This window comes from Crotalus tigris, unplaced genomic scaffold (assembly GCF_016545835.1).
Source record: "Crotalus tigris isolate CLP2741 ecotype Arizona unplaced genomic scaffold, ASM1654583v1 scf7180000017588.1960692, whole genome shotgun sequence".
Taxonomy (NCBI): domain Eukaryota; kingdom Metazoa; phylum Chordata; class Lepidosauria; order Squamata; family Viperidae; genus Crotalus; species Crotalus tigris.
In genome coordinates this window covers 1,660,316-1,684,181 of record NW_024096494.1, presented here as the reverse complement: position 1 = coordinate 1,684,181, position 23,866 = coordinate 1,660,316, and the positions used below count along the sequence as shown (strand labels likewise).

Sequence of the window (23,866 nt, the reverse complement as noted above, 5' to 3'; positions counted from 1 at the left end):
AAAACTGTCACCCTCTGCAAAAAGTATTTTTACAGGCTCATTGTTACTCATGAATTGACAACATTATCTCCTTTAGAAAAATGGAAGGATCGTGCTAAAAATACAACCATGAGTGAAACGTGTAGGATGATGTAAAAATATATATTTTTTCTTATATTCAATCATTTTCAGTTCTCAGACACTGCCTGAAAATACACACACACACACACACACACACACACACACAGAATTTTAAAGCAATTCCGGGTGTTATTACTCAAACTGCAATTCAGGTATACCATCGGGCCATCATCCTCCCCCACCCCCAAGGCTGCTGTTGTCTCGACCGTAATCCTTTCACCCCGGGATTGCTTTAAAATGGGAGGGGAGGGAGATGAAGCACAGACATGGCTAGATAGCCGTCCCCAGGGCGCTTGTACGCACGCCAGAAGAGCGATTCAGGATTGGAAAAAAACCATCAGGACCACGGGCAAGTTGCCAGATGCGATGGCAATTATGTGGGTGAAACAGCTAAGCGTTTAAGATCTCGCCTGCATGAACATCAGTTAGCTATAAGAAGGGGCGAACAGCATTCTCAATTGTGGATGCATATGGCACAACATGGCCACCAGTGTGACTTTGTGAATGTTCGTGTTATGTCTAAAGATGCCACTAAGGGAGGCCGGCTATTGAAAGAGGCGTGGTATTCCAACAAAGACGCGGTTAATCGTCACATTGACTTACATCCAGCGCAACAAGCATTGAGGAAATGCCAATTATTATAAGCGGTCTGAACAATGCTTGTATAGCTGTAAATGTGACGGGATACCTGGCCTCCATCCTGAACAGATAGATGGAACTTTGGCTAACCTTCGACACTGCAGGGGCACCCCCGTTTCGCCCGATCAACACCAATACCGCTCTAATGAACGTCTGAGGAGGCCACCACTGTCAAACACATGTAATCATCCACCAATGGAAGACCTCCCCCTTCTCCAATATCACCACGATAGACCCCCACCCCTGGAACTTAACAACAACTGTGGAGAGTGTGGAAGATCCAGCATGAGGAGTTTGCAGCCCGACGCTGTGGGGAATGTCGACGGAGATCAAAAGAAAAAAGGGGGGGAGAAGAAGAACGAAAGCACGGCTCGATCGCCTAGGCATACGGTGAAAGGAAGAGACACAGTGTTCTGCCTGGACCCTCTGCAGACAAAGAATACCCCCACCAATGATCCAGCCCCCCCCCCGGGACGAACACTTTGAAGTCCCCCCAAAGACGAGCACAGGAGAGGAGAGTGAGAACGCGGGGAATCAGAATGCAGAGATCCGGAGACCTGGTGTCTGCCTGAATGCCGTTCCTATCAGCAATGGGGAAGAGCGTGTGATAGGGAGGAGGGGGGATGATGAATTGAGAGGCGGAGTAAGCACTCGATCACGCAGCAAACAAATGGAACGGTGGAGAACTGTCGACACAAAGATTGCCAGGATGGAGGAGGAGGGCATAGACCCCCAAATATGCAACACCCATATGAAAGTTACTCATGACAGTGGAGGAGTGAGAAGAAAGGGTGTGGAGCAGGGATTGAGAAAAGCGTGGGGGGGGAGCGTCTGTGAGCCCAGGGAAGCTTGTAACACTGATAGAGGAGAAACGGATACCCCCAGGGTGGAAAATGAAAATAAAAAGGGGATGAGGGTCAGTACTATGGAAGGAAATAAGGATCAAGGGGTGGTGGAGGAGATGAATGTCAGTAATGAGATAGTGGAAGGAATGATCCAGAAGAACCATAGAAGGAAGCGCAAGAAGAGTAATAAAGAAACATCTGGAACACTAATTAACCGTCCGGGACCGGTGACGTGGTCCATGAGCCGGGTGCAGATGCCGGCAAAACCCATTTAAGTCATCATTGTTTACTGGCTCCTTAGCCCTGATGATGTTTGGAGTTTCCAAATGAAAGCTTGGCAGCTTTTAGTAAAGTATATTTTTATATTTATATTCTCCTGGTGTTCATCTTCAGGCTGGTGCTTTCGGCTTCGTGCTTCTAGGAGCAATGTGTGATTGTAGCTGTTTCCTCCTTTTAACTGCCAGTGGGGGTATGAACTGATTGGATGAGAGCTTGGCTGTGTTCTGATTGGATGGAGGTGTGTTCTGATTGGTTAGGAGCTTGGCTGTGCTCTGATTGGCTGGGGGGTTGGCTGTGCTCTGATTGACTGGGGGGTTGGCTGTGCTCTGATTGGCTGGGGGAGTGTTCTGTTTGGGTGGGGGCTTTGTTGTGCTCAGGTTAGTCTGAGTTGCAGGGGGGTTTTAAAATGGTGAACTGCATTGCTATTTTTTGGCGTGTTCGTGGTCGTGCCTCATCTTCATGGTGGGTGTCAGTTTGCTTCATGTATGGATTGGAGGGGTTTAAAGTGGCTAATGATGCAGCTGTGGTCTGGCTTCTGGTTTGTGGTCATGCCTCATCATCGGTGTGGCTTTGGGTTTGCTTTTTGCGTGGATGTGTGGTGGTGACATCCTGTGTGGTTTTTGTGAGTGTGGGTCTGGTGTCATTTTTTGTGTTAGGGAGTCGTTTGTCAATAAGGGCGGATTTCCAAATGGCTGGTAGGCAGGAGGTATCATCTCGTTTGTTCATGCTGTGTGGGCGTTTTTCTATCTCGATGGCTTCTCTGATTATTCTGTTATTAAAATGTTCAGTTTTGGCGATAGTTCTGGTCTTTTTAAAGTCAATCTTTAAAGTCAACTTTACAAAGACCAGAACTATCGCCAAACTGAACATTTTAATAACAGAATAATCAGAGAAGCCATCGAGATAGAAAAACGCCCACACAGCATGAACAAACGAGATGATACCTCCCTCCTACCAGCCATTTGGAAACCCACCCTTATTGACAAACGACTCCCTAACACAAAAAATGACACCAGACCCACACTCACAAAAACCACACAGGATGTCACCACCACACATCCACGCAAAAACCCGAATAACCAAAGACCTACATACAAACACCCGCGAAAACCTCAGAAAACAAATATATATATGTAGGTCTTTGGTTGTTCGGGTTTTCTCCCGCGTAAAATTGGAAGTGTCTTGGCGACGTTTCGATATATACATACACACACACACACACACACACACACACACACACACACACATATAAGCCCGGGGGTGGGAATGGCCAGCACAAGCGGTAAGCGGTAAGCGCATGGGGGCTGACAGTGTCCAGCAGTAGCCGCGGCCTGCTGGCCCCTTGGTGCAGCAAAGATAAGTCCGAGCACAGAAGCAGAGGTGGGGGGAGGCAGGTGATCTAGACGCGCCGTGCACTTTTCACCCAGAGAGAGACTGGAAGCTTCATCTGCTTGCGAACGGGGCACTTAGAAACCAAGCGATTCATTCCATCTCCAAGTGCCCCATTTGCAAGCAGATGAAGCTTCCCGGATATGTCTTTTCTCCGGGCGAAAAGTGTTAGGGTGCCTATGGGGCATTTGGAAATGGAGCGCTCCATTTCCAAATGGCCCATAGGCAGTGGCCCATAGCGCTCCATTTCCAAATGGCCCAAACACTTTTTGCTCAGATGGAGAAATGATGGAGACTGGAAACTTCGTGTGCTTGAAAATGGGGCACTTGGGAATGGAGAGATTAGCCCCATTCCCAAGGGCCTCATTTGCAAGCACACAAAGTTTCCAGTCTTCCTCTGGCCAAAAAGTGTTTGGGTGCCTATGGGGCACTTGGGGCAGCTCCACCTCCTCCCCCACTCACCTCGTGGCAATGGCATGGTGGGCAATGCAGCCTACTATCACTAGTGGCTCTGAGTGGCCGCAGAAGTGGACTGGCAGCCGCATGGGCTCCTGCTGAACGGAGCTGTTGGTGCCACTGCCACGAGGTGAGGCACATGTCGGGGAAAAAAAATAAGACATCCCCCCCAAATAAGACCTACTGCCTCTTTTGGAGGCAAAGAATATATAAGACCGGGTCTTATTTTCAGGAAAACACAGTACAATTCCACTTTTACATTGCAGCTAACAAACAATGTATTAGCAATAGATGCTTCTGCTTGATATTTCTCGTAATTTTTCTCACTATATGTGTACTTTTCCTTGGGCAAAATTATATATATTAGCCTTTTTTAATGAAAGACAGCCAGCACTCAAAACCATTTTTCATAACTAGAAAAATGGAGAAAGTGATCATTTTTAATAGAAAAACAGCTGGAAGAAAATGATACAAGCAATTCTACCTTTTCTAACCCTCCTCTGGTCTTGCTTTGCTAAACTCTCAACCTTCCATTCTTGCATTTTATTAAAATAACAATTACAGCATTAACAGAGATGAGCTTCTTTCATCATACAAGGTCCTGTTTCTCTTATATAAATCACACATTTAGGGTTAGAGACATCAGAGAGAATGGCACTTTTGTGGCTCAAGCCTTCCCACTGTCTCTCCTCTAATTAAATGGAGCATTAATTATTTAATGATTTGAAATATTCACAGAAGACAGAATTGTTATAACAGTTTGTTAATTGTTTTGTGACTATGAACAGTGATGCTCTGTTTCTGTACCTGCCATCAGAGATTCAGGATTTATCATCAAGCTAATCACATCTGGTTTTTATCCACCAAGTTTTTTACACACAGAATCTAGTAGCAGAGAAACTCAATGATATACTGTAAATAACTTGGGTAGAAGATAGAGGAGTTAGACTTGGCTGGGAGGTTAATGACAGACTGCTTTTGGTTCCATATCAAACTATAGATAAGATGTAACTTGTCAAGCAAGCAAGCTAAGAAGGAAGCAAGCAAGCAAAGGGAGCACTGCAAAACCAGCACAACAGGAAAATGGAAATATTCTTTGGGGTAGAACCAGAAAATGTTAGTACCCTATAGAATTGTCTTGGAAGAGGTGAGATACTGTAAGTATTATTTAAAGTACCTCTTTGGCAACAAAATGTTCTCAGGTTCCAGATTTGGGGCATCTATTTTTGCTGATCTATTTATTAACTCCACTGCTATGTTGCCAAACAATCAAAGCTCCATCCTAGACAGGAAGGGCTCTCAAAGGCTTCCTGTTTGGGCTAGAAGTTTTTTTGATGCAACAATGGAAGCTTGGATCTGCTGCTCTGCTCTGTAGGTCTGTAGGCCCTCCCCAGTTGCCCTATAGACTCAACCATAATAGTAGCATAGCATTCAGAAGTTGCATATTCCCCAAAGATAGATTGAGACAATGAATTCCTTTCTTTTTTCCTACCAACCCCAGCAGTTTATTAAATTCTTGGCAACAGCAAATACAGAACCAATTTAAATGCTTTATCCAAGGAGGTCTTTCTTTCAATATGCCACCAGCTGATTCATACATTCTGCTTCCCTATGAAACTATTCTGTAATCAGTAACTTGTTGGCTCCTCCATATCCAGCTAAATCAACAATCTTTGCTATTTTCTTCATGCAACCTTTACGTGAGGCTTCTACAGCCATTTCATACATTATGCTGAGCAAACTCAAACTAACCTCATCAAAACGTGAATGAAATGTGTAAATTCAACCACAAGCGATTATAAGCACTCATCTATGGCTTTGTATGATGTGGAACCAGACCAACTGTGGCTTCATAGGACTTGGTACTGGTCATGAAGCTCCATAGCATCACCATGGGCTGTTAACATCAATTTTCTCAATAATCCCACAGTAGTGCTTTTACCCTGTATCCATCATAAATGAAACATCCTAAAATTGTTGTAAAATGCCTCCATTTCAAACATTTAAAAAGCCTGACATCTGATTAATTGTTCTAACTATCAGGAAATTTCTCCTTAATTCTAGGTTGGTTCTCTCTTTGATTAGTTTCCATCCACTGCTTCTTGTCCTGCCTTCAGGTGTTTGGAGAATGGGCTGACCCCCTCTTCTTTGTGGCAACCCCTTAGATACCCCAACACTGTTTTCATGTCACCCCTAGTCCTTCTTTTCATTAAACTAGACATACCCAATTCCAGCAACCGTTCTTTATATGTTTTAGGCTCCAATCCCCTAATCATCTTTGTTGCTCTTCTCTGTATTCATCTCTGTATTGGATCATGCATGTATGTTATGAGTGGTAATGACCTTAGCATCAAATTACAACCTGAAAGATAGAAAATTAAGTTAATAAAGAAGCTATCTATGGATTCCTTCTTGTGCTTTTTTCCCCCCTTGCCATCTAGGTGTGGCTCATTTCCCTCCCTAAAGTTATCAATATAACACTCTGTGAGCTGCCCAAGACAGAAGTAATACTAATCTGAAGTGATGCCTGGTAACTGCAACATGTAATTTCAGACTGAAGGCACCAATTTGCTAGTCAGTTTGTAGTGACACTACAGCATTACTGTAACAGACTTTCTGCACAATTATCTTCATAGATTAGTACGCTATTTATTCTGTCTGCGGAGAAGAGAGAAAAGAATATGATAAATTTGCTATTTCCATAATAAAGAAGGTGTTCTCCTTTGCCCTAAATCTTTTGAAACATGGCTCTCAATATTAAATAAAATACTTTCTCTGCAGAAAATTATGAGATTTGTGAAACTTTGTTAAGAAAATAAAAGATTGCATTCACTTTCATAATCCAAGTTAAAGAAAGCATTAATTTGACAGAGAGGGAGAAAAAAGAAGTTTGGCAAGATTAAAAAAAAGAAAATTTTCTTATTTTCCAAGAAGCATTTTTAGCTGATCATAAAAAGTTGATACAATGTGGGAAATTGGAATTTTACTTTATTGTTATTTTTTAAAGATCTATCTTGAATCCCACTGTTAAAAGATAAGAAATTAAATAACGAGTTTCAACTAGTCTAAATAATTTCTGGCAATTTTTTTTTTTTTTTGAAACACAGAAACAGATTTTGAATTTCTTTACTCCTCACCTTCGTTTAGAACAGGGGTGTCAAACTCAATTTCACTGAGGGCCGCATCAGCATTGCGGTTGCCCTGGGGGGGGCAGATGGGTGTGGCCAGAGTGGGTGCAGCCTACTGGGTGGGCGTAGATGGAGTGAGTGTGGCTACTGGGTAGGCGTGGCCAATTCTACATCATTCACGTCAAGGGTGCCTATGGGGCCTGGGCAGGAGTGGGACAGATCTGAGGGTCTCTGGCAGAAGGGGGTGGGACTGAGGCAAGTGCCAAGGCATGGTCCACCAGGGCAAGTGCCAAGTGTACATTGTACACCTTGGCCACCACAAAATTGTACATTGGCTCCCGGCTAGCTTGGGCCAGGGCCAAGGCAACGGGGCCGTTCCCTCACTGTTTCAAGGATGGCTTTGTGGGCCAATGAAACCACTTCGTGGGCTGCATCTGGCCCCCGGGCCTTGTGTTTGACATGTCTGGTTTAGAACAAGGAAATAAAATCCGTAGGAACCCCGTTGGATTCACATATTATATCAAGCATAGTTTATTGACTATGGACTATTGAATTAAGAATAACTGGCTCAGTTTCCATACCATGCTAGGTTCCAAATAAGGGCATAAAGCATGTTTTAGGCCAGAGTTTTGAATTATAAGTAGCATGCTATGAGTCTCACTTTAAAAAATACAGAGCGGAGCCCATTCAAAAGTACATTCATTTTATTTAAATTTAAATTAAAATTCAATTTGATTACTCTCCATACTAGTTTTTCCCTTCTGGGTCATTTTAAATTCCATAATTCATAAGTATCTAGGGGCCATATCCAAAGGTTTGGCATACAGCAGTTGGAGTTCAAGTTTGCATCCTCAGTTTTAACTTTGGTTGGATTTCCGTATCCTGCAGCTAAATCAAATCATTATTTATTTAATTGGATTTAAAGGCTGTCGAGTTCCCAAACAACTCTGAGTGGCTTACATTTTAAAACTAAGAAGACTGAGCTTTAATCTTCCCTTTATACATTACATTCTCATATTTTTACCATAATCTGTGGACATCCAATAACAATAACAAATACATACAAGTTTGCCCTTTATACTTTTAGCCATTTAGGACTTGGAAATTGAGAAATGGGAGAGCAAGTGGTCAAAAATATAGTAGAAAGAACAGGTCAGTGGATAAAAGAAGTGTTCTAATCATTATAGGGTTTTTTTTACCACATTCATCTAGAAAAAAGAAAAATGCATGAGACACAAAGCTGCTTTGTAGAATTCCAATTACCTCTTTGATCAACTGATAATTATTTGAGCTGAAAATGTTTTCCAAATTTTCTTTTGTTTCAAAATACCCTTTTATCTTTTTTACAAAAATGATAATTTGATTATTTGATTTTGTTGATTAAAGTTTGTTGATTAGAGAATGGAAAAAAAATTAAGGTGAACATCTAAATTTATATTTCCCTGTATCAAAGAGAAAAAAACAAAATATTTTCTTCCCAACAAAAAGAAAACATATTCTTAGTATATACTGACACAATTTAAAAAAAAATTCAATCTCAGCTTTCACATCGTGCTAAAGTAACTTCAATATTAAAATCCTGTTGAATTAGACTAATGCTCTAAAGTTAACCATTCTGTATCTACTGAAATGCCTTCTAATTGGAGAACATCTTTATCAGAACACCATCAGCTCTGGGAGACAGAAATTCCAAAGAGTTTCTAGATGGCAGCAGGTTTTTTTTTTTTTTTTTTGCATCTTTTTGGTTATTATGACCACTAGGAGGCACTAGGTGACCAGTGTAATCCTATATGGGACTTGTTAGGCAGAGATAGCCAGACTTTTATTCTATGGGGTTCAAACCTTCTCCTGGAGATTAAACTCATGGAGCCTAGCACTTTATATGATTATGTACAGGGCATTAGTTTTAGAAGCTATCCAGCTCCTGGCACTCAGTGATGCTGTAGAAGGGTTACATAAAATCTATGAGAATGGTATGAATCATTCCTCTGGAGAGATATGGCCTGTGGTGGCCAATGTCCCTGAAAACATCCTCCAGAATGTAGCTTGGTAAAAATAGACAGAGATAAGGGGATGCAACATAATGTAACTCTACTCTGTCAGGCTTGTTAGTTAGACCAGACAGGAAACATGATCAGATATGCTAATTCTACCTTATTGTAAGTTTATATTATCAGAAACTTGTTTGTATGTACAGAATATTGTTTGTATGTACACTGAGAGCTTATGCATCACAGACAAATTCCTTGTGTGTCCAATCACACTTGGCCAATAAAGAATATCCTCTCCTCTCTTCTTCTCTCCTCTCCTCTCCTCTCCAGTCCAGTCCAGTCCAGTCCAACCCAACCCAACCCAACCCAACCCAACCCAACCCAATCCAACCCAACCCAACCCAACCCAATCCAATCCAATCCCAAATCTAACAATACAATTCTTCTACTTTCTCCTTTACAGTCCAAGAAACTAGGAAGGTCCCTTCTGAGACTCTTGCCCTGCCTATTATCCAGTTGCAGGCTATGCCGTCTCCTCTCTGATCATTCCCTGGGAGGCGCTTTTGACCTTCTTTCCCACATAACATTACTGAGAGCCTAAGGGAAAGTAGGCTTGACAGATAGTCCTTGCTTAATGACCCTCATTGGGATCAGGATTTTTCTTGCAAAGTGAAGCATGGTTGAAACATCACATGACTGCATTGCTTAACAATGGGAGTTCCAACAGTCCTGGTTGGCTTTGTTAGGTAAGCATCTTGCATTCCTACCCTGCTGCACTCATCTCTGCTTCAACTCCCCTACCTGATTATTTCGTCCTATCTCTGCCCTTTGCACTGTCTTGCACTGCCGCCTCCCCCCACCTCCACTGCTGCTGACAATCATCATCTTCTTCCTCCCACTGCTGATGAGGGGCACCTAGCCAATCAATCATATACAGGTGGTCCTCGATTTATGACCATAATTGAGCCCAAAATATCTGTTAAGTGAGACATTTGTTGAGTTTTGCCCCATTTTAGGACCTTTCTTGCCACAGTTGTTAAGTGAATCACTGCAGTTGATAAGTTAGTAACCCGGTTGTTAAGTGAATCTGGCTTCCCCATTGATTTTGCTTGTCAGAAGATGGCAAAAGAGGATCACATGACCTTTGGACACAATGGTCCTAAGTATGAACCAGTTGCCAAGCATCTGAGTTTTGATCACATGCTCAGAGGGATGCTGCAATGGTTGTAACTGTGGAAAACAGTCATAATTCACTATTTTCAGTGCCACTGTAACTTTGAACCGTCACTAAAATGAACTGTTGTAAGTTGAGGACTACCTGTATATTTAAAGATGCTAATAGTGAAATGTCCTTTATGTATACTCAATTCACTTTTAAAAAATCCTAATAAACACTAGAAGACTATAAGAATTTGTCTAATAAATAATAATAAGCAATTCCATTAATTAATAATTATGAATTCATTAGTATTTAATTACTATTAATAATTATTATTATTTAATTGATATTGATAATCATTAATTAATTATAATAAATAATAAAAATAAAAGAAGAATCCCATCTTTTGAAGATTGGGTCAAATCATTTAACTTAAAGATAAGGCAAAGTAATTGATCACGATGGCAGGAAAAGCCCATTCCTAGGAGCAAAGTATGGGACAAGAAACCAGGAAATAGAAGGAAACAGATGTTAAAGGCAAGAATATGCAAACAAAGCAAGAGCAAAACTAGCTGGATATTTGATGACCATAAGAAAATCCCAAACATACTGATGCGTATAAAAAACCCCAGTGGACATGCACTTATTTTTCTATAGCCATTCCTTGTGCAGATAATGCTGTGACTTAGCTATAAAGTAGTTTCAAAGAGTTTTAAATGTATTATTATTTATAGGGCACAGGCAAAGCAGTTCCAACCTAATCAAGTTAAATTGGGTATGTTACAAATATGTAACTTGATGGTTGGAGTCCAAGTCTCTTTTTGGAAGGGGGGGGTGAATGTGTCATTTTGGGGGTGAGGGGTGGGGAACCAAAGGTATAATGTTTGGAACAATGTAGAACTGAGGTTAGGATCCTGTATCTTCAAGGGTTGGGTGGGAATAGTTTTGGGACATAGGTTGCCTTTAGAAGATTTAAAATTATGTGTTTTCATGTATTGGTGTTTTGTCACCACTTTTTTGCTCTGGAACTTATAAAAAGGGGTTAGAGGTTACATGAAATTTCATTTTAGATCAGTCAGATATTAGCAATGTTTCCTACTGCATTCAGCTAGTGCATGAATCAATAAATAGAAAACATGCTAATTCAATCCAGCAGTATAGAAAGTAGCTGCAGAAAGTAGGGAACACCAAGAAATACAAAGCCATAGTTCCTTTTCACTTCACTGAAGGGTTCTGCTTTACATAACCATCACATATAAACAAGTTTCCATGCTTTCGGCAATTAGTATTTCAGCTTTCACTTTGCACAATTATTGACAAATAAATGGACTCTTGATTCCCATTAATGCTACCCTAATTTATGTACATACCTGGAGGAAAATTTCCATTCTGACTATATACACATAACTATATACCCGTACAATCTGGAACATTTTTTTTAAGCCACAGCAACATTAAATTGTTGCCTAATTCCATCAGTCATTGCTTCTAGGGATTTAATATTTCTTAATAAATTAGACAAGCATTCTTATTGGTATTCAGACTTTGTAAATATGTGCATAATTTAGGGTGGGGAAGGAAGGTTAGGTGATAGAATACAATTCTGTGCCTAGGCTGTATTCTATCATTTCTCTCTGTAATGTACAAGTCTGGTTCGTGGTTTATTATGTGGCTTGTTTGGTTTTGATTTAACATCTTGTTTGAATTTAGATACTTATGGTTTGGTAAAATATACCAACTTCCTTCCTTCTTCCCTTTAAGAAGAACTGGATTTTTCAGCACACTGTTTTGTAATTACGGTATATTTTTATGGTATATAATAGGGTTTCTTGTTTCCAAGAGACAGGATTTTGGCAAAGTTATTGTTACTGGTTTGATTTTTCTTCCGTGTTCTTGTTTTAGTTCCAATCGTCTGTACTCTGTAAATCTCCTACAACTGCAGTTCATTGGTCTATATAGTAATCACATAAATGAATAAAATATAAATAAGGGCACTGCTTAAAGAGGTGACAACCATTTTCCTAAGTTTCTAGCACTTACAAATAGCTTTGCAAAAGGAAAGAAGCTGCTACAACAGGTTGGGGCTTTGCCAACCTAGGAAAATATCATTTTCAGAATAAGATGCTTGCCTTGACCAAAGACTTCTAGTGATCTCTAAGGAATACAGTGATTAATAGTACTTGGAGAAACTAAAGAGATCTATTCTTAAGTGTAAAATAACTAATGTTCAGATTGAGCATTTATCTTATAAAGTTTTCCAGCCTTTCAAATTTAATTCTGGAATACTTTACTGAAATATGAAATTGTGCTTTATTCCAGAAAACACAATGTTCAGTGTTTACTGTCAATATATATCCATAAAACAATTTAACCTAATCAATCATTGTAATAATTACAATGCCTAAGTCACTAATATTAAATCTCCTTTGCCTGACTTATAACATGAAACATCCTATTTACTTGGAATATTTCTATTTATCATTCTCTCCCTTAAAGCAAAATCTTCAAAAGATTTTGAATTCCCCTAAAATGATGAAAGCATTTCTACATCATCAGAAAGTTTACATTTTGGAGGAAAAGAATCTTATGGCTAAAAGACAACAACAGAATACTACTATAAAACATACCTTAAAATATCTAATTTCACACACAACTTTGAAAACTGAGAAAGCATTAAAATTAAATTCCTGTGCACAATTCTCAAAGATTCATTGATATGACAGGGATCTTAAGTTATATACAAAAATATATCTTTTTTGAACTTGTAAAAATGCTATTAAACAGAGGAGAATATATATAAATAAAGAAATACAGGATTTGGCTGGAATGTATTTTAGAAACTCTATTCACGATTCAATATCCTCTGCCATAAAGTTTCATTTTCTTGAATGCTAAACTAAATTTACATATGCCCTTTATTTTCTAGACTTTAAGTGGATGTGGTGAGTAGCACTGAAAAGAGCAAAAAGACTATGGTGGGGTGCAGTTATGTAAGTAAAAGGGAAGGGAATAAGAGAAATATCTGTCCATCAAAACCTATTTTTGAGACTTTACCCTTCATCTTGACAGGCAGAATATACTTCCATTCTTTTGATCTGATGAGACGAGCTACAGAAATGTGACAATCTTCACCTTTAAAATGGAAATCTTCCCAGTGATCCAAGCAAATAGTAAATGTTTATAAACAGTGATTTAAAAAATGGGGCTTGGCACTTGTCTTCCCTAGGAAAGAATTGGTGATTTTGTTTTATTTTTTTTCCTAACTATATAAAACCCCTTTGCCTGCAACCGAAGCTCTATCATGTAGAATACATATAAAGAAATCAAAGTACTTTGGTGTTTTTGTTTCTGGACAGGCAAATTATATCTATTTGCCGCACTTGCTTTTGTTGTGTGCTCTGCATATACACTATAGTCTCTTTTGCCTCTGGAACTCCTCTTCCAACTTCTATTTACACCGCAGTCTCTCCTGATACATGCAGCCTTTTCAGCAGTATATTGATTCAAGAAATTGTAGCTTCCGTAGTTCTGGGTGTGAAGTGCTTTGAGACTATCTGAATGTCATTAAATATATGGGGAATAATGCGGTCATTCCTGGATGGTTCGTTGACAAGATCATCTCTGTACGTATGACATTCAGTTTCTTTTAATAGTCAGAGAAAGCAATTTTTGCTTCCAAATGGTTCAATGCATAATATAAAAAATAAAATACTAAAACAGGTGGCATGATCCACAAAAATCTTTGTTTTTCATTGTTGTCTAGAAACTCCATGGAAGGAAAAGAGTTTTTTCTTCCAGGGATATATCTGGGGCTATAATTGCTATGGTATCAAACCTACAGTGAAACAGACTAAATTCTGATGGAGAGGATGATTGAGTGTGTGGCCTGTGCTGGTAACATTAAATCATGGCTTACCACTATGTGTGAATTTGGCCAAGGTATCACTGATATACGGGTAGGGAAACAGCCTTGCAATGTACTTTGTTCTCTACAGCAACAATCTCAGTGAAGGAAGGGAGACATGTTCCTCCATCATGGTCACTGTCATAGGTGAGGGTGTATAACTTTTGGGAATCAAGAGCTATAGAACTGTTGAATAGAATGCTACATGTCATATTTCAAAAATGGATGGATTCAAGATAGAAAAGATGGTGGGGTCAAAACAAAAGAAATATCTATGAAGATTCTCAGTCATCCAGGTTATAGTTGTCCCAAAGGTGCTTTTTCAAGAGGCAATTGGACTTTCTTTGTTTTTCCTTGAAGACGTTTCGCTTCTCATCCAAAAGCTTCTTCAGTTCTTCTTAGATGAGAAGCGAAACATCTTCAAGGAAAAACAAAGGAAGTCCAGTTGCCTCTTGAAAAAGCACCTTTGGGAGAATAACAGAAATAGTTATTTCCTCTGCTTTTACATTTAATTAAAATCAAATCCCTTTTAATGATTTGCTCCCAAATATTGCTCATAGCATGGCCCTTTATCGGAATCAAATAGTTCAGAACCACCCATGTGGAAATGATAGGGCTAAATTGTAGGCATAATATAGAAATTTGATCTGCATTTCCTTTTACTTCTATCTTTTTGTAACAGATGGTCTTATTATTGCTCTGTATTTTATATATTATATCCTGATATGGATTAATAGATAATCAATAAAGTAGGGCATTTGGTAATTTTTCTTTCTTTTATGACTTTAAAAATGGCAAGGAGGAGCAGGAGGAGGGGGAGGAGGAAGAGGAGGAGGAGGAAGGGGGCACTGAAGAATATCTTTAGGAAGTTGTTTATCAAATGATAAGTACAACTGCTGAGAAAAACTGAAAATGCAGGGCCAGATGATGTATTACAGCTCACCGGCAGAGTGTATACTCTGATGCAAAAGGATTCCCAAGTTTAATTCCCAAGTTTAATACTTGGAATACATTAAAGAACTGAGAAGGGGTTTTGTCTGAAAATATGGAGAACTGTTCCCTAGCCAATTGATAGAAGAGACAGATCAATGGCCTAGCTGAGGAACAGCGTCTAGGCATTTGCAACTGAATGCATGCGCTTGAGAAACAGATACTTCTGGCTTGTGAAAATATTATAAAGCATTTTTTCCATTTACAGAGATAATTGCACTGACCTTCCATCTGGAAGCGATCTGGCTGTATTACTTTGTTCACAATAAAGATCACGGATAGGGCAAGGATTTGCCCTGATCAAGATGGCTTGGCTCAATTTTGACTGAAATATGCATCTTACTACTCTTGCTTGGCCTGTAACCCACATTTTAAACCATCCTATTTTAGAAGTCCTATCAAGGGCATCTCAATCTCACCACCCAACCTTTGTCCAAAGGGAGAATGGCAGTCAGGATGCCCACTTACATGTTTTGAAAAGAAGCCATCCACCTCTTGCAGCAGCTTCTCCTGGCATTGGGGGTTAGTAGCCAGCAGGTAAGTGCCAAAGGAAAGTGTGCTGTTGCTGGTTTCATAGCCAGCAATTAGGAACAAGGAGGCTTGTCCAGCTATCTCATCATCATTCAACCACATCTGCTGCTTTTTTGGCAGAGCTCCGGAAATATCATCTTGACTGACTCTGTCCGATTGCTCCATGACGATGTCAGATGTCAGGATACATGCATCAAGCATCAGCTGGAGAAAGTCTCTGCGTCTCTGTAAAGCATATTGTAAAAGAAATTAAAAACCAGGAGTCTGGTAGTCCTTATTCCAATTAAAAAAATATTTAGAACAACATATATATGGAATCGATGAAGTGGGTTGCAATTCATGGATGCTTATGCTTTTTCATAAAATGTGATAGTTAGAAAAATTGATTCCTGATACTTCTGATCTTTTGGCATAAGGCGTCTCTGCCCTGCAGTGTAAAAGAGTTACTAGTTGAACAACAAGTTACTAGCTAGATCACTGTTTCTCAACCTTGACAATTTTAAGGCATGTGGACTTCAACTCCCAGAATTCCACAGCCAGCAATGCTGGCTGTGGAATTCTGGGAGTTGAAGTCCACATGCCTTAAAATTGTCAAGGTTGAGAAACACTGAGCTAGATGAATATACATTTACAAATAGTCTTCCACTTACAACCGTTCATTTAGTGACCGTTCAAACTTACAATGGCACTGAAAGTGACTTATGATCATTTTTCACATTTATGACCATTGCAGTATCCCCATGGTCACATGATCAAAATTCAGACACTTGGCAGCTGACTCATATTTATGACGGTTGCAGTTTTCCAAGATTATGTGATCACTTTTTGCAACCTTCTAACAAGCAAAATCAATGGGAAAGCCAGATTCATTTAACAACTGTATTGCTAGCTTAACAACTGCAGTGATCCACTAAACGTGGCAAGAATAGTCATAAAATGGAGCAAAATTTAGTTAACAACTTTCTCGCTTAGCAACAGAAATTTCGGTCTCCCTTGTCATTGTAAGCCAAGGACTATCTGTATTCTGACTCTTTCCATGTCTTTTCTACAGAAGTCAGCAAAGAAGTCTTTTCTTCATTGTTTAAGTATTGTAATCACACCCACATTTTCCAGTCTCTTTTTAAAAGGAGGTAACCTTTTAAGGTAACCCACAGGCTGTATGTCACATTTCTTACCCAGGACTGAATCACTGATTTGGTAGCAAACTACTGTTTTTAATGCTGCAAAATTTTGCATTATTTTTTTATTGTTGTTACTTGGTTAACATTAAACCCCAAATAGGTATGGGAAATCACAAGTGCCAGATATGAGAGGTGGGAGTGAGGGGTGCATCAGTCCCTAAAATTTTCCTGATGACTTTACTGTATTTTGGTGGCAAGCTTGGTGAGCTAAATATATAGCAATGAGGAAAATGTAATACATCACTTGGGGGGGAAGGATTTCTTATCTCTTCATATGAAGTTCAGAAGGTCTCCTTCTTCTGCCCAGCTAAATTAAACACAATTTGGAGAAGACAGCATTTTTTTTCTTTCAATTTTCTTTTGTTTTGAAAAGCAGTTCAGCAGCTTGAATTTGGGATTAATTCTTAAACTTTATGGGTATCCTTAACACTGAAGTGGGAGAGTTCCATGCCCAGTTGTCTAATAAATGTAGCTACAGCAACAAATCACGCTAACCTAGGATTTCCTTTAATGTTGGTTTGTTGGACAAAGCAAAGCCACTCTTGCAAGCCAGCAATGATTTGTATAGGCAAAGTACTTACTGGCTTATTTTCCCTCTTCTATTAATAGACTGATTAGCAATTGGGGAGAGGGCATATAAGCTCTCCCAAGATTATTCACACATTATACTATGTCAAAAAATGAAAACAAAGCAAAAACACCCATATTGTATTTTATCACAAAACATAGATCTAGCAACACTCCGCAAGTAGCCTCTGTTAAACTTAGTCTGCACCTAGAAATAGCACAAAGTCTTTTTCCTTGGCTATACGCTTCTTTGAATCCAATATTGAAAATAACCCATTAACATCTTAGATACATGTTGTCTTTTTCAATTAGCAGGCTATATCGCCTCCCTTAAACAAAGGCTTTTAAAAGAATCCTTTCTAATAATATTAAGCTGGTGCTGACTCAGCAATGCATATGACGTTCTCTTGTTTTCAGCTCCCTTCTCCAGAATCTGCCTTCATATTTTCTTTTCTGTTTAGCAATCACTTTTTATGACTTTATGGGAGTCAGAGTGACCTGACCCACTAGCCTTCAGTTCCCCATAATTTGTTTATTAGATTCATATCCTGTCTTTTCTCCAAGAGCTCAAGTCAATTTACAGGGGTATCTCCCTTCCTTTCATTTCCACATGTTAGGAGGGCTGAGAGAAATGGATCCCAGTTCAGTTTCTATAGCTAAATACTCATTTCAACTGGATTTCAAGATCCTACTATTAAAATTTATACAACAGGGATCAAGATATTCAGTGATGCTTAGTATTTCAAGGGCAGTCTACAAAACCTCTGAATGACAAAAGAAGAGAAGTTCCTCTCTTGTTTGCTGCAATGTGATATGAGAAATATAATATTTTAATATTTCTCATAACACATATTATAATACTATAATCTTTTAATTTGTTTTCATTTTCCCCACTAATGCCAAAACTGTAATATTTCTCCATGTTTCCATTGGCCAAGTTGGATTTAAACAAACTTTAAAATGTTCGTCTAATTTTTAACACTGTCCAAACTCATAAAGATCCTGGGAAGAAAACATTAAAAACAGTGAGAAACATTACAGAGAAAAAAAATGTTATGTGTATATAAGATTTTAAAAATCTCCATGTTGAGGGTGGGGTGGGGTTTAAAATCTATGTTATCTAAATGACACAAAAATATGCAAAGGTGTTTATTGCCAGAGGGGGAAGGGAATCAGAACAACTGGATATATCTTCATGTCTTCTGGCTGGTCCCAAAAAAGCCATTTACATTTACCCATTTAAAATTAGATTAATTTTAAGGTGACTAACATTTTTTGACTAGGTGAGCATATTCCATATACCATTTGTGTTGATATTATATGCAACAAAATATTTTCCCTCTTTGCCTTTTTTATAAGATATGATATTTTGGGTGGGTGGGTGGTTGTGTGCCTTCAAGTCAGTGTTGACTCCTTGTAACTACCTGGACTAGTCCCTGCAGTTTTCTTGATAAGATTTTTCAAAAGTGGTTTGTCATTGCCTCCTTACTAGGGCTAAGAGAGAGTGTCTGGCCCAAGATCATCCACTTGTATCTAAGGCAAGACTAAAATTCAGAGTCTCTCAGTTTCCATCCTGGTGCTTTAACTATTACACCAAACTGGCTCTCATAAGATTCATTAATTTTTCTACAGGTTTCTCTAAATGCTTGCAAGGATCTAAGTAGCTCAGATGCACTCCTGAATGGAGTGTGTGTGTGTGTGTGTGTGTGTGTGCGCGCTGACCAAAAGACACAAGCCCAAAAAGTACTTGGAAGTATACAACTAGATCTGTAGTTCTTTAGATTGTGCCTACTGTTTCAGATTTTTACCAATAATCTGTCTTAATGGTAATTTTGCAATCTTACATTTTCATCACCATTCAGCTATTGCCCTATGCATGGAATATTCAATAAATAAAGTTTTCAGCAGAAATCTACTCAACAACAATTTATTAAAGCTGGCATGGACATTTAGTCTATGTACTGGTAAGTACTGCTGGCATGGACATTTAGTCTATTGTGGCATTAAGTTGCTTTCAGTTCTTGAAACTCTTGTGTAATTTTGTCAGGAAAAAAAAACAAGAGATGCAAAATAGGTGCAAAGCTACAATTACTTCAGATGCTAGTGCAAGCTGAAACAGGGTTGATTATGCTTCGTTATAACAGTTAAAAAGTGCAAACTAAATATTTCAAATTACATTCCTGAAATCATGATAGGAAATAGAGGGGAAGGCAAGAGGCAGGAGGAAAGGGCAAATGAGATAAGAATGTGAAGGAATAATTCATTACATAGGTCAAAGGACTTTATCAGATTATTGAGACAGGAATAATGAGAAACAAAGGAGCAGAAATATTTAACATACTGCACTTTGACTATACAGCTGGTTAAGTGACATGACTCAGCTAGAAGGAAAGGCCATCCATAAAGTTTCTTGGGCAGGAGCAGAGGGGGTTGTTCAACAAAACTAATTCTGGGCTCTCAATCTAAATTCTAAGGAAATAATTGGCTTAGCCATTTCCAAGGCCTGCACCCCATTTCCCTGATACATTGTCTCTTAACATCCTATATGGATAGTCCATAATGATTAAGATAGCAATATTATAGGAATGTAATTTGGTGTTGGCTGGATACAATGCTTACAATGGAAAAACAATATCAAAGTATTAAATTCTAGACAACAATGGTAATAAAGGATATTGATTGATACTATAGCAGTATATTTCTGCAATTGTTATTGAGGGGGACCATATTCCACTTGGTAGTATTGCAAAATTCCTATCAGAATGCACAAGACAACTATATTTGCAACTATATGTCATTGACTCAAACTATTTACAAGCTAAGTTATGAACAAGTCTCACCCTTATGTAAATGTTCCTTTTCTCCACTTGTTTTAAGTAAAACCCCAGAATCTCCATGGATCCACATTTTGCTTGATCTGCCATATTCAGTATGAAGTCACAGTATTAAATATACTTTGAACAATACTGCAAGTTACTGGTATGTCCCCATCCAGATTTCATCATTTCTTAATTTCAGCAAAATAGAAAACTACGGCTATTTAAAACCTTTGAAATTATGCCCAGGAGAGAGGGAAGGAAGGAGTCATGTTGGAAAGAACACCAAGAGTTCTAATATTTAATTTGTTTTTCTGTTTCTTTGTTCATTCATTCATTCAAATTTGTTGGCCATTCAATTTTAATGGACATCTCTAGCAAGTCTGATTTATATCCCTAGAAAAATATATACAAATTCTAGTCAACAGCTTGCCAGAGTTAAAGATAGCAAGGCAGGAAGAGGAAAGGCTGGGAAAAGAGATCTCAGTTATACAAATATTATGCAAGTGACTATAGGAGATAAGGCTGAGAATAGGTTAGCTACCAGTGCTGTAAGGACAGCAGAATGAAACAAGATTTAATTTTGCATTAACCAAATATATGACAGGACTCTATAGTCGTTAGTATATGTTCTTGTCTCATTTAAGCTGTTGTGATTGTAATAAAAGTGTTTTATATATTCAGATTGATTCTAGATTTTCAGTGAGTGGATCCACTTCCAGAGGGGATTATGTGAGTGGGCAGTCCCTTGACACAGTTCCACACTGAAACATTGCTTTGATAGGTCTGTAAAACATTTCTCCTCTTCCACTGTGTCAATGAGCCTACTGAACCAGGATTTATTTATCTTTATGTGTATTCATGGGTGGTATTTGACATGGATTTAGGGATTTTGACAGATAAAGAAGGAAAGAATACTCAATGGGAATGGGGCATAATGATCTTACTCCCTGCACTTGCTTTAAAGCAGTGTTTCTCAACCTTAGCAACGTTGAGATGTCTGGATGTCAGCTCCCAGAATTCTCCAGACAGTATGCTGGCTGGGAAATGCTGGGAGTTGATGTCCAGACATCTCAATGTTGCCAAAGTTGAGAAATACTGCTTTAAAGAAAAACAGAAGTACTGAAAACCATGGAAATGAAAAAATAATTTTTGAAGGAAAAAAATTAATAATCAACACACAGTGCACCAATTTTAACTTCTTTACTTGCATTACTTGGTCACTAAATATTAATTTAACTGGAACATAAAACTGCTCTACTGGCCGGGATTTGTCTTGGTCTAAGATTCAGTTTCTCACAGTGGTCAAACAGGTGCCCCTGGGATGCTTGCAAAAGGACTAAATACAGATAGTATTTAGATACAATCCTAATGGAGCCTGCCCATTAGGGCCACATGTCACAATGGCCATTAAGCAAAATGGCCTTGCTTAACAACCTTTACCCCTATTTTCCTGAAGCAGCTATTAAGCAAAAATGCACTTTGTTAAACAGAGTGTGGGTGCTTCAAGGTTGTGGTAGACCCTTGGAAGTCTAGTATAGGCCCAGGGCTGCCTCTGCAGACTTCATTAATGCAGTGAAATCAAGCAGCTTTGTCACAAGGCTGCCATTTTATTGCTCCCTCAAGTGAGCAGTATAAAATGGCGGCTTTTTCCAGGCTGCTGCCATGTGGACTATTTTGCTGCTTAAAGAAGTCTGCACAGTAGTAGAAAAAGCTTCTGAAAGTTTTTACAGCACCGTGCAGACCTTGTTAAATTAGCAAAATGAAATGACTTATCCCTGGGCCACATAGTGATAACTCAGAAGCAGACACTATTTTGTGCAGCATGATGAAAAGGCAGGCATTTCTGGGTTTCTCTCGTGTGGCCCAGGAATGTATGCCTGCCCTCCTTCCCCAATATGAGGTCTGGTGATCTTCAAAGATAACTGTGATGGGGGATGGGCATGTGGGGGGCAGGTCCAAGTACTGTGGTTTTAAACAAGGGACTGCTGTAAGAATGAATGACCGCAGGGGCACTGCAGCTGCCTTAACTTTGAAATGGGGTTGTATGTAGCTTTTGGGGCAGGTGTCTGTCATAACTTTGACAGCCATTAAATGACTGGTCATACTTCAAGGATTAGCTATAGATAAATATTCCTCTCCAATTGTTGTTCCCTTGCAACCAATATTTGGAGAAACACTGAATCTTCAAGAGTAGAAACTATTGATGGATTGATAGATAGCCAGAATATGCAAAGATGAAGTCAGGAAAGCAAAGGCTCAGAATGAACAAAGACTTGCAACAGAAATCAAGGATTTTTCAAAAAAGATTCTTTCAACATATTAATAACAAGAAAAAAGTCAAGGAAACTGTAGGTCCACTAAAGAGACAAGATGGCAAGGAAATAACAGGCAGTAGGGAGAAAGAAGAGCTGCTTAACTCATTCTTTGCATCAGTTTTCTTATAGCCCAACACACCCAAAAAACTACTGCAAAAGACAAACTAGAAACAAAAATTAAAATAAACAAGAAAATGGTAAAAGAACACCTATCCAACCTTGACGAATATAAATCTCCGGGACCCGACAGATTACATCCCAGAGTTCTGAAGGAGCTGGCAGGTGTTATCTCAGAACCATTGCACCATATCTTTCAGAAACACTGGAGCACCAGGAAAGTAGCTGAGGATTGGAAAAGGGCTGATATGATTCCCATCTTTAAGAAAGGAAAAAAAAACCAGATCCAAAAAAACCAGACTCAGTCTAACATCAATACCTGGGAAGATACTGGACAAGATAATCAAAAAGCAGATCTGTGAGCAACTAGAAGCAAACAAAGTTTTAACTAGTAGCAACACGGGTTTGTTAAAAACAAATCATGCCAAACCAATCTTATTTCATTCTTTAACAAAGTGACTAAATTAGTAGACTAGAGAAATACTGTGGATGTAGTATACTTATATTTCAGTAAGACATTTGACAAAGTAGATAGACCACAACCTGCTGCTTAGAAAGCTAGAAAAAGGTGGAGTAGACAACATCACCACTAGATGGATTTGTAGCTGACTGACAAACCAAACTCAATGAGTAGTCCTCAATGGCACTACATCCACATGAAGAGAAGTAAGCAATGGGGTTCCACAAGACTCTGTCTTAGGCCCGTACTCTTCAATTATCTTCATAAATGACTTAGATAATTTGCAGATGACACTAAACTGGCAGGAATAGCCAACACCTCAGAAGACGAGCTCAGGATCCAAATTTCAACAAACGGCCCTATCCAACAAAATGAACTTTAATGTTGAAAAAAGCGAAAGGAAAAATCAAAGGTATAAGTACAGATTAGGCAAGACCTAGCTCAAAAACAGTAACTGTGAGAGGGACCTTGAAGTCCTAGTGGATGATCACTTAAATATGAGCCAGCAGTGTGCAACAGCAGCCAAAAAAGCTAATACAATCCTGGATTGTATAAACAGAGGCATAGAATCAAGATCACATGGAGTATTAATACCGCTTTATAAAACTATAGTAAGACCACACCTGGAATACTGCAACCAATTTTGATCAACATACTATAAAAAACATGTTGAGACTGGGAAAAATTCAGAGAAGAGCAAATAAGATGACCAAAGGCCTGGAAACTAAAACATATGAAGAACGGCTACAGGATTTGGATTTGGCTAGTCTAAAGAAAAGAAGAAACAGGGGTGACATGGTAGCAGTATTCCAGTATTTGAGGGGCTGCCACAAAGAAGAGGGCATCAAACTATTCTCCAAAGCACCAGAGGGCAAGACAAGAAACAATGGTTGGAAACTGATCAAAGAAAGAAGCAACCTGGAATTAAGGAGAAACTTCCTAACAGTGAGGACAATTAACCAGTGGAACAGCTTGC

At 39.0% G+C, this 23,866-nt stretch overlaps 1 protein-coding gene across 10 annotated transcripts in view; it reads right to left on the bottom strand.

The window, feature by feature from the left end:
* TBXAS1 (thromboxane A synthase 1) overlaps positions 1–23,866 on the bottom strand; it is a 258,953-nt gene that overhangs the window by 51,469 nt on the left and 183,618 nt on the right. For all 10 annotated transcript variants that reach the window (XM_039362422.1, XM_039362417.1, XM_039362466.1 and 7 more), the window contains one exon: positions 15,369–15,656. In XM_039362422.1, the coding sequence (XP_039218356.1) occupies positions 15,369–15,656 (288 nt within the window). The remainder of the gene's footprint in view (positions 1–15,368; positions 15,657–23,866) is intronic.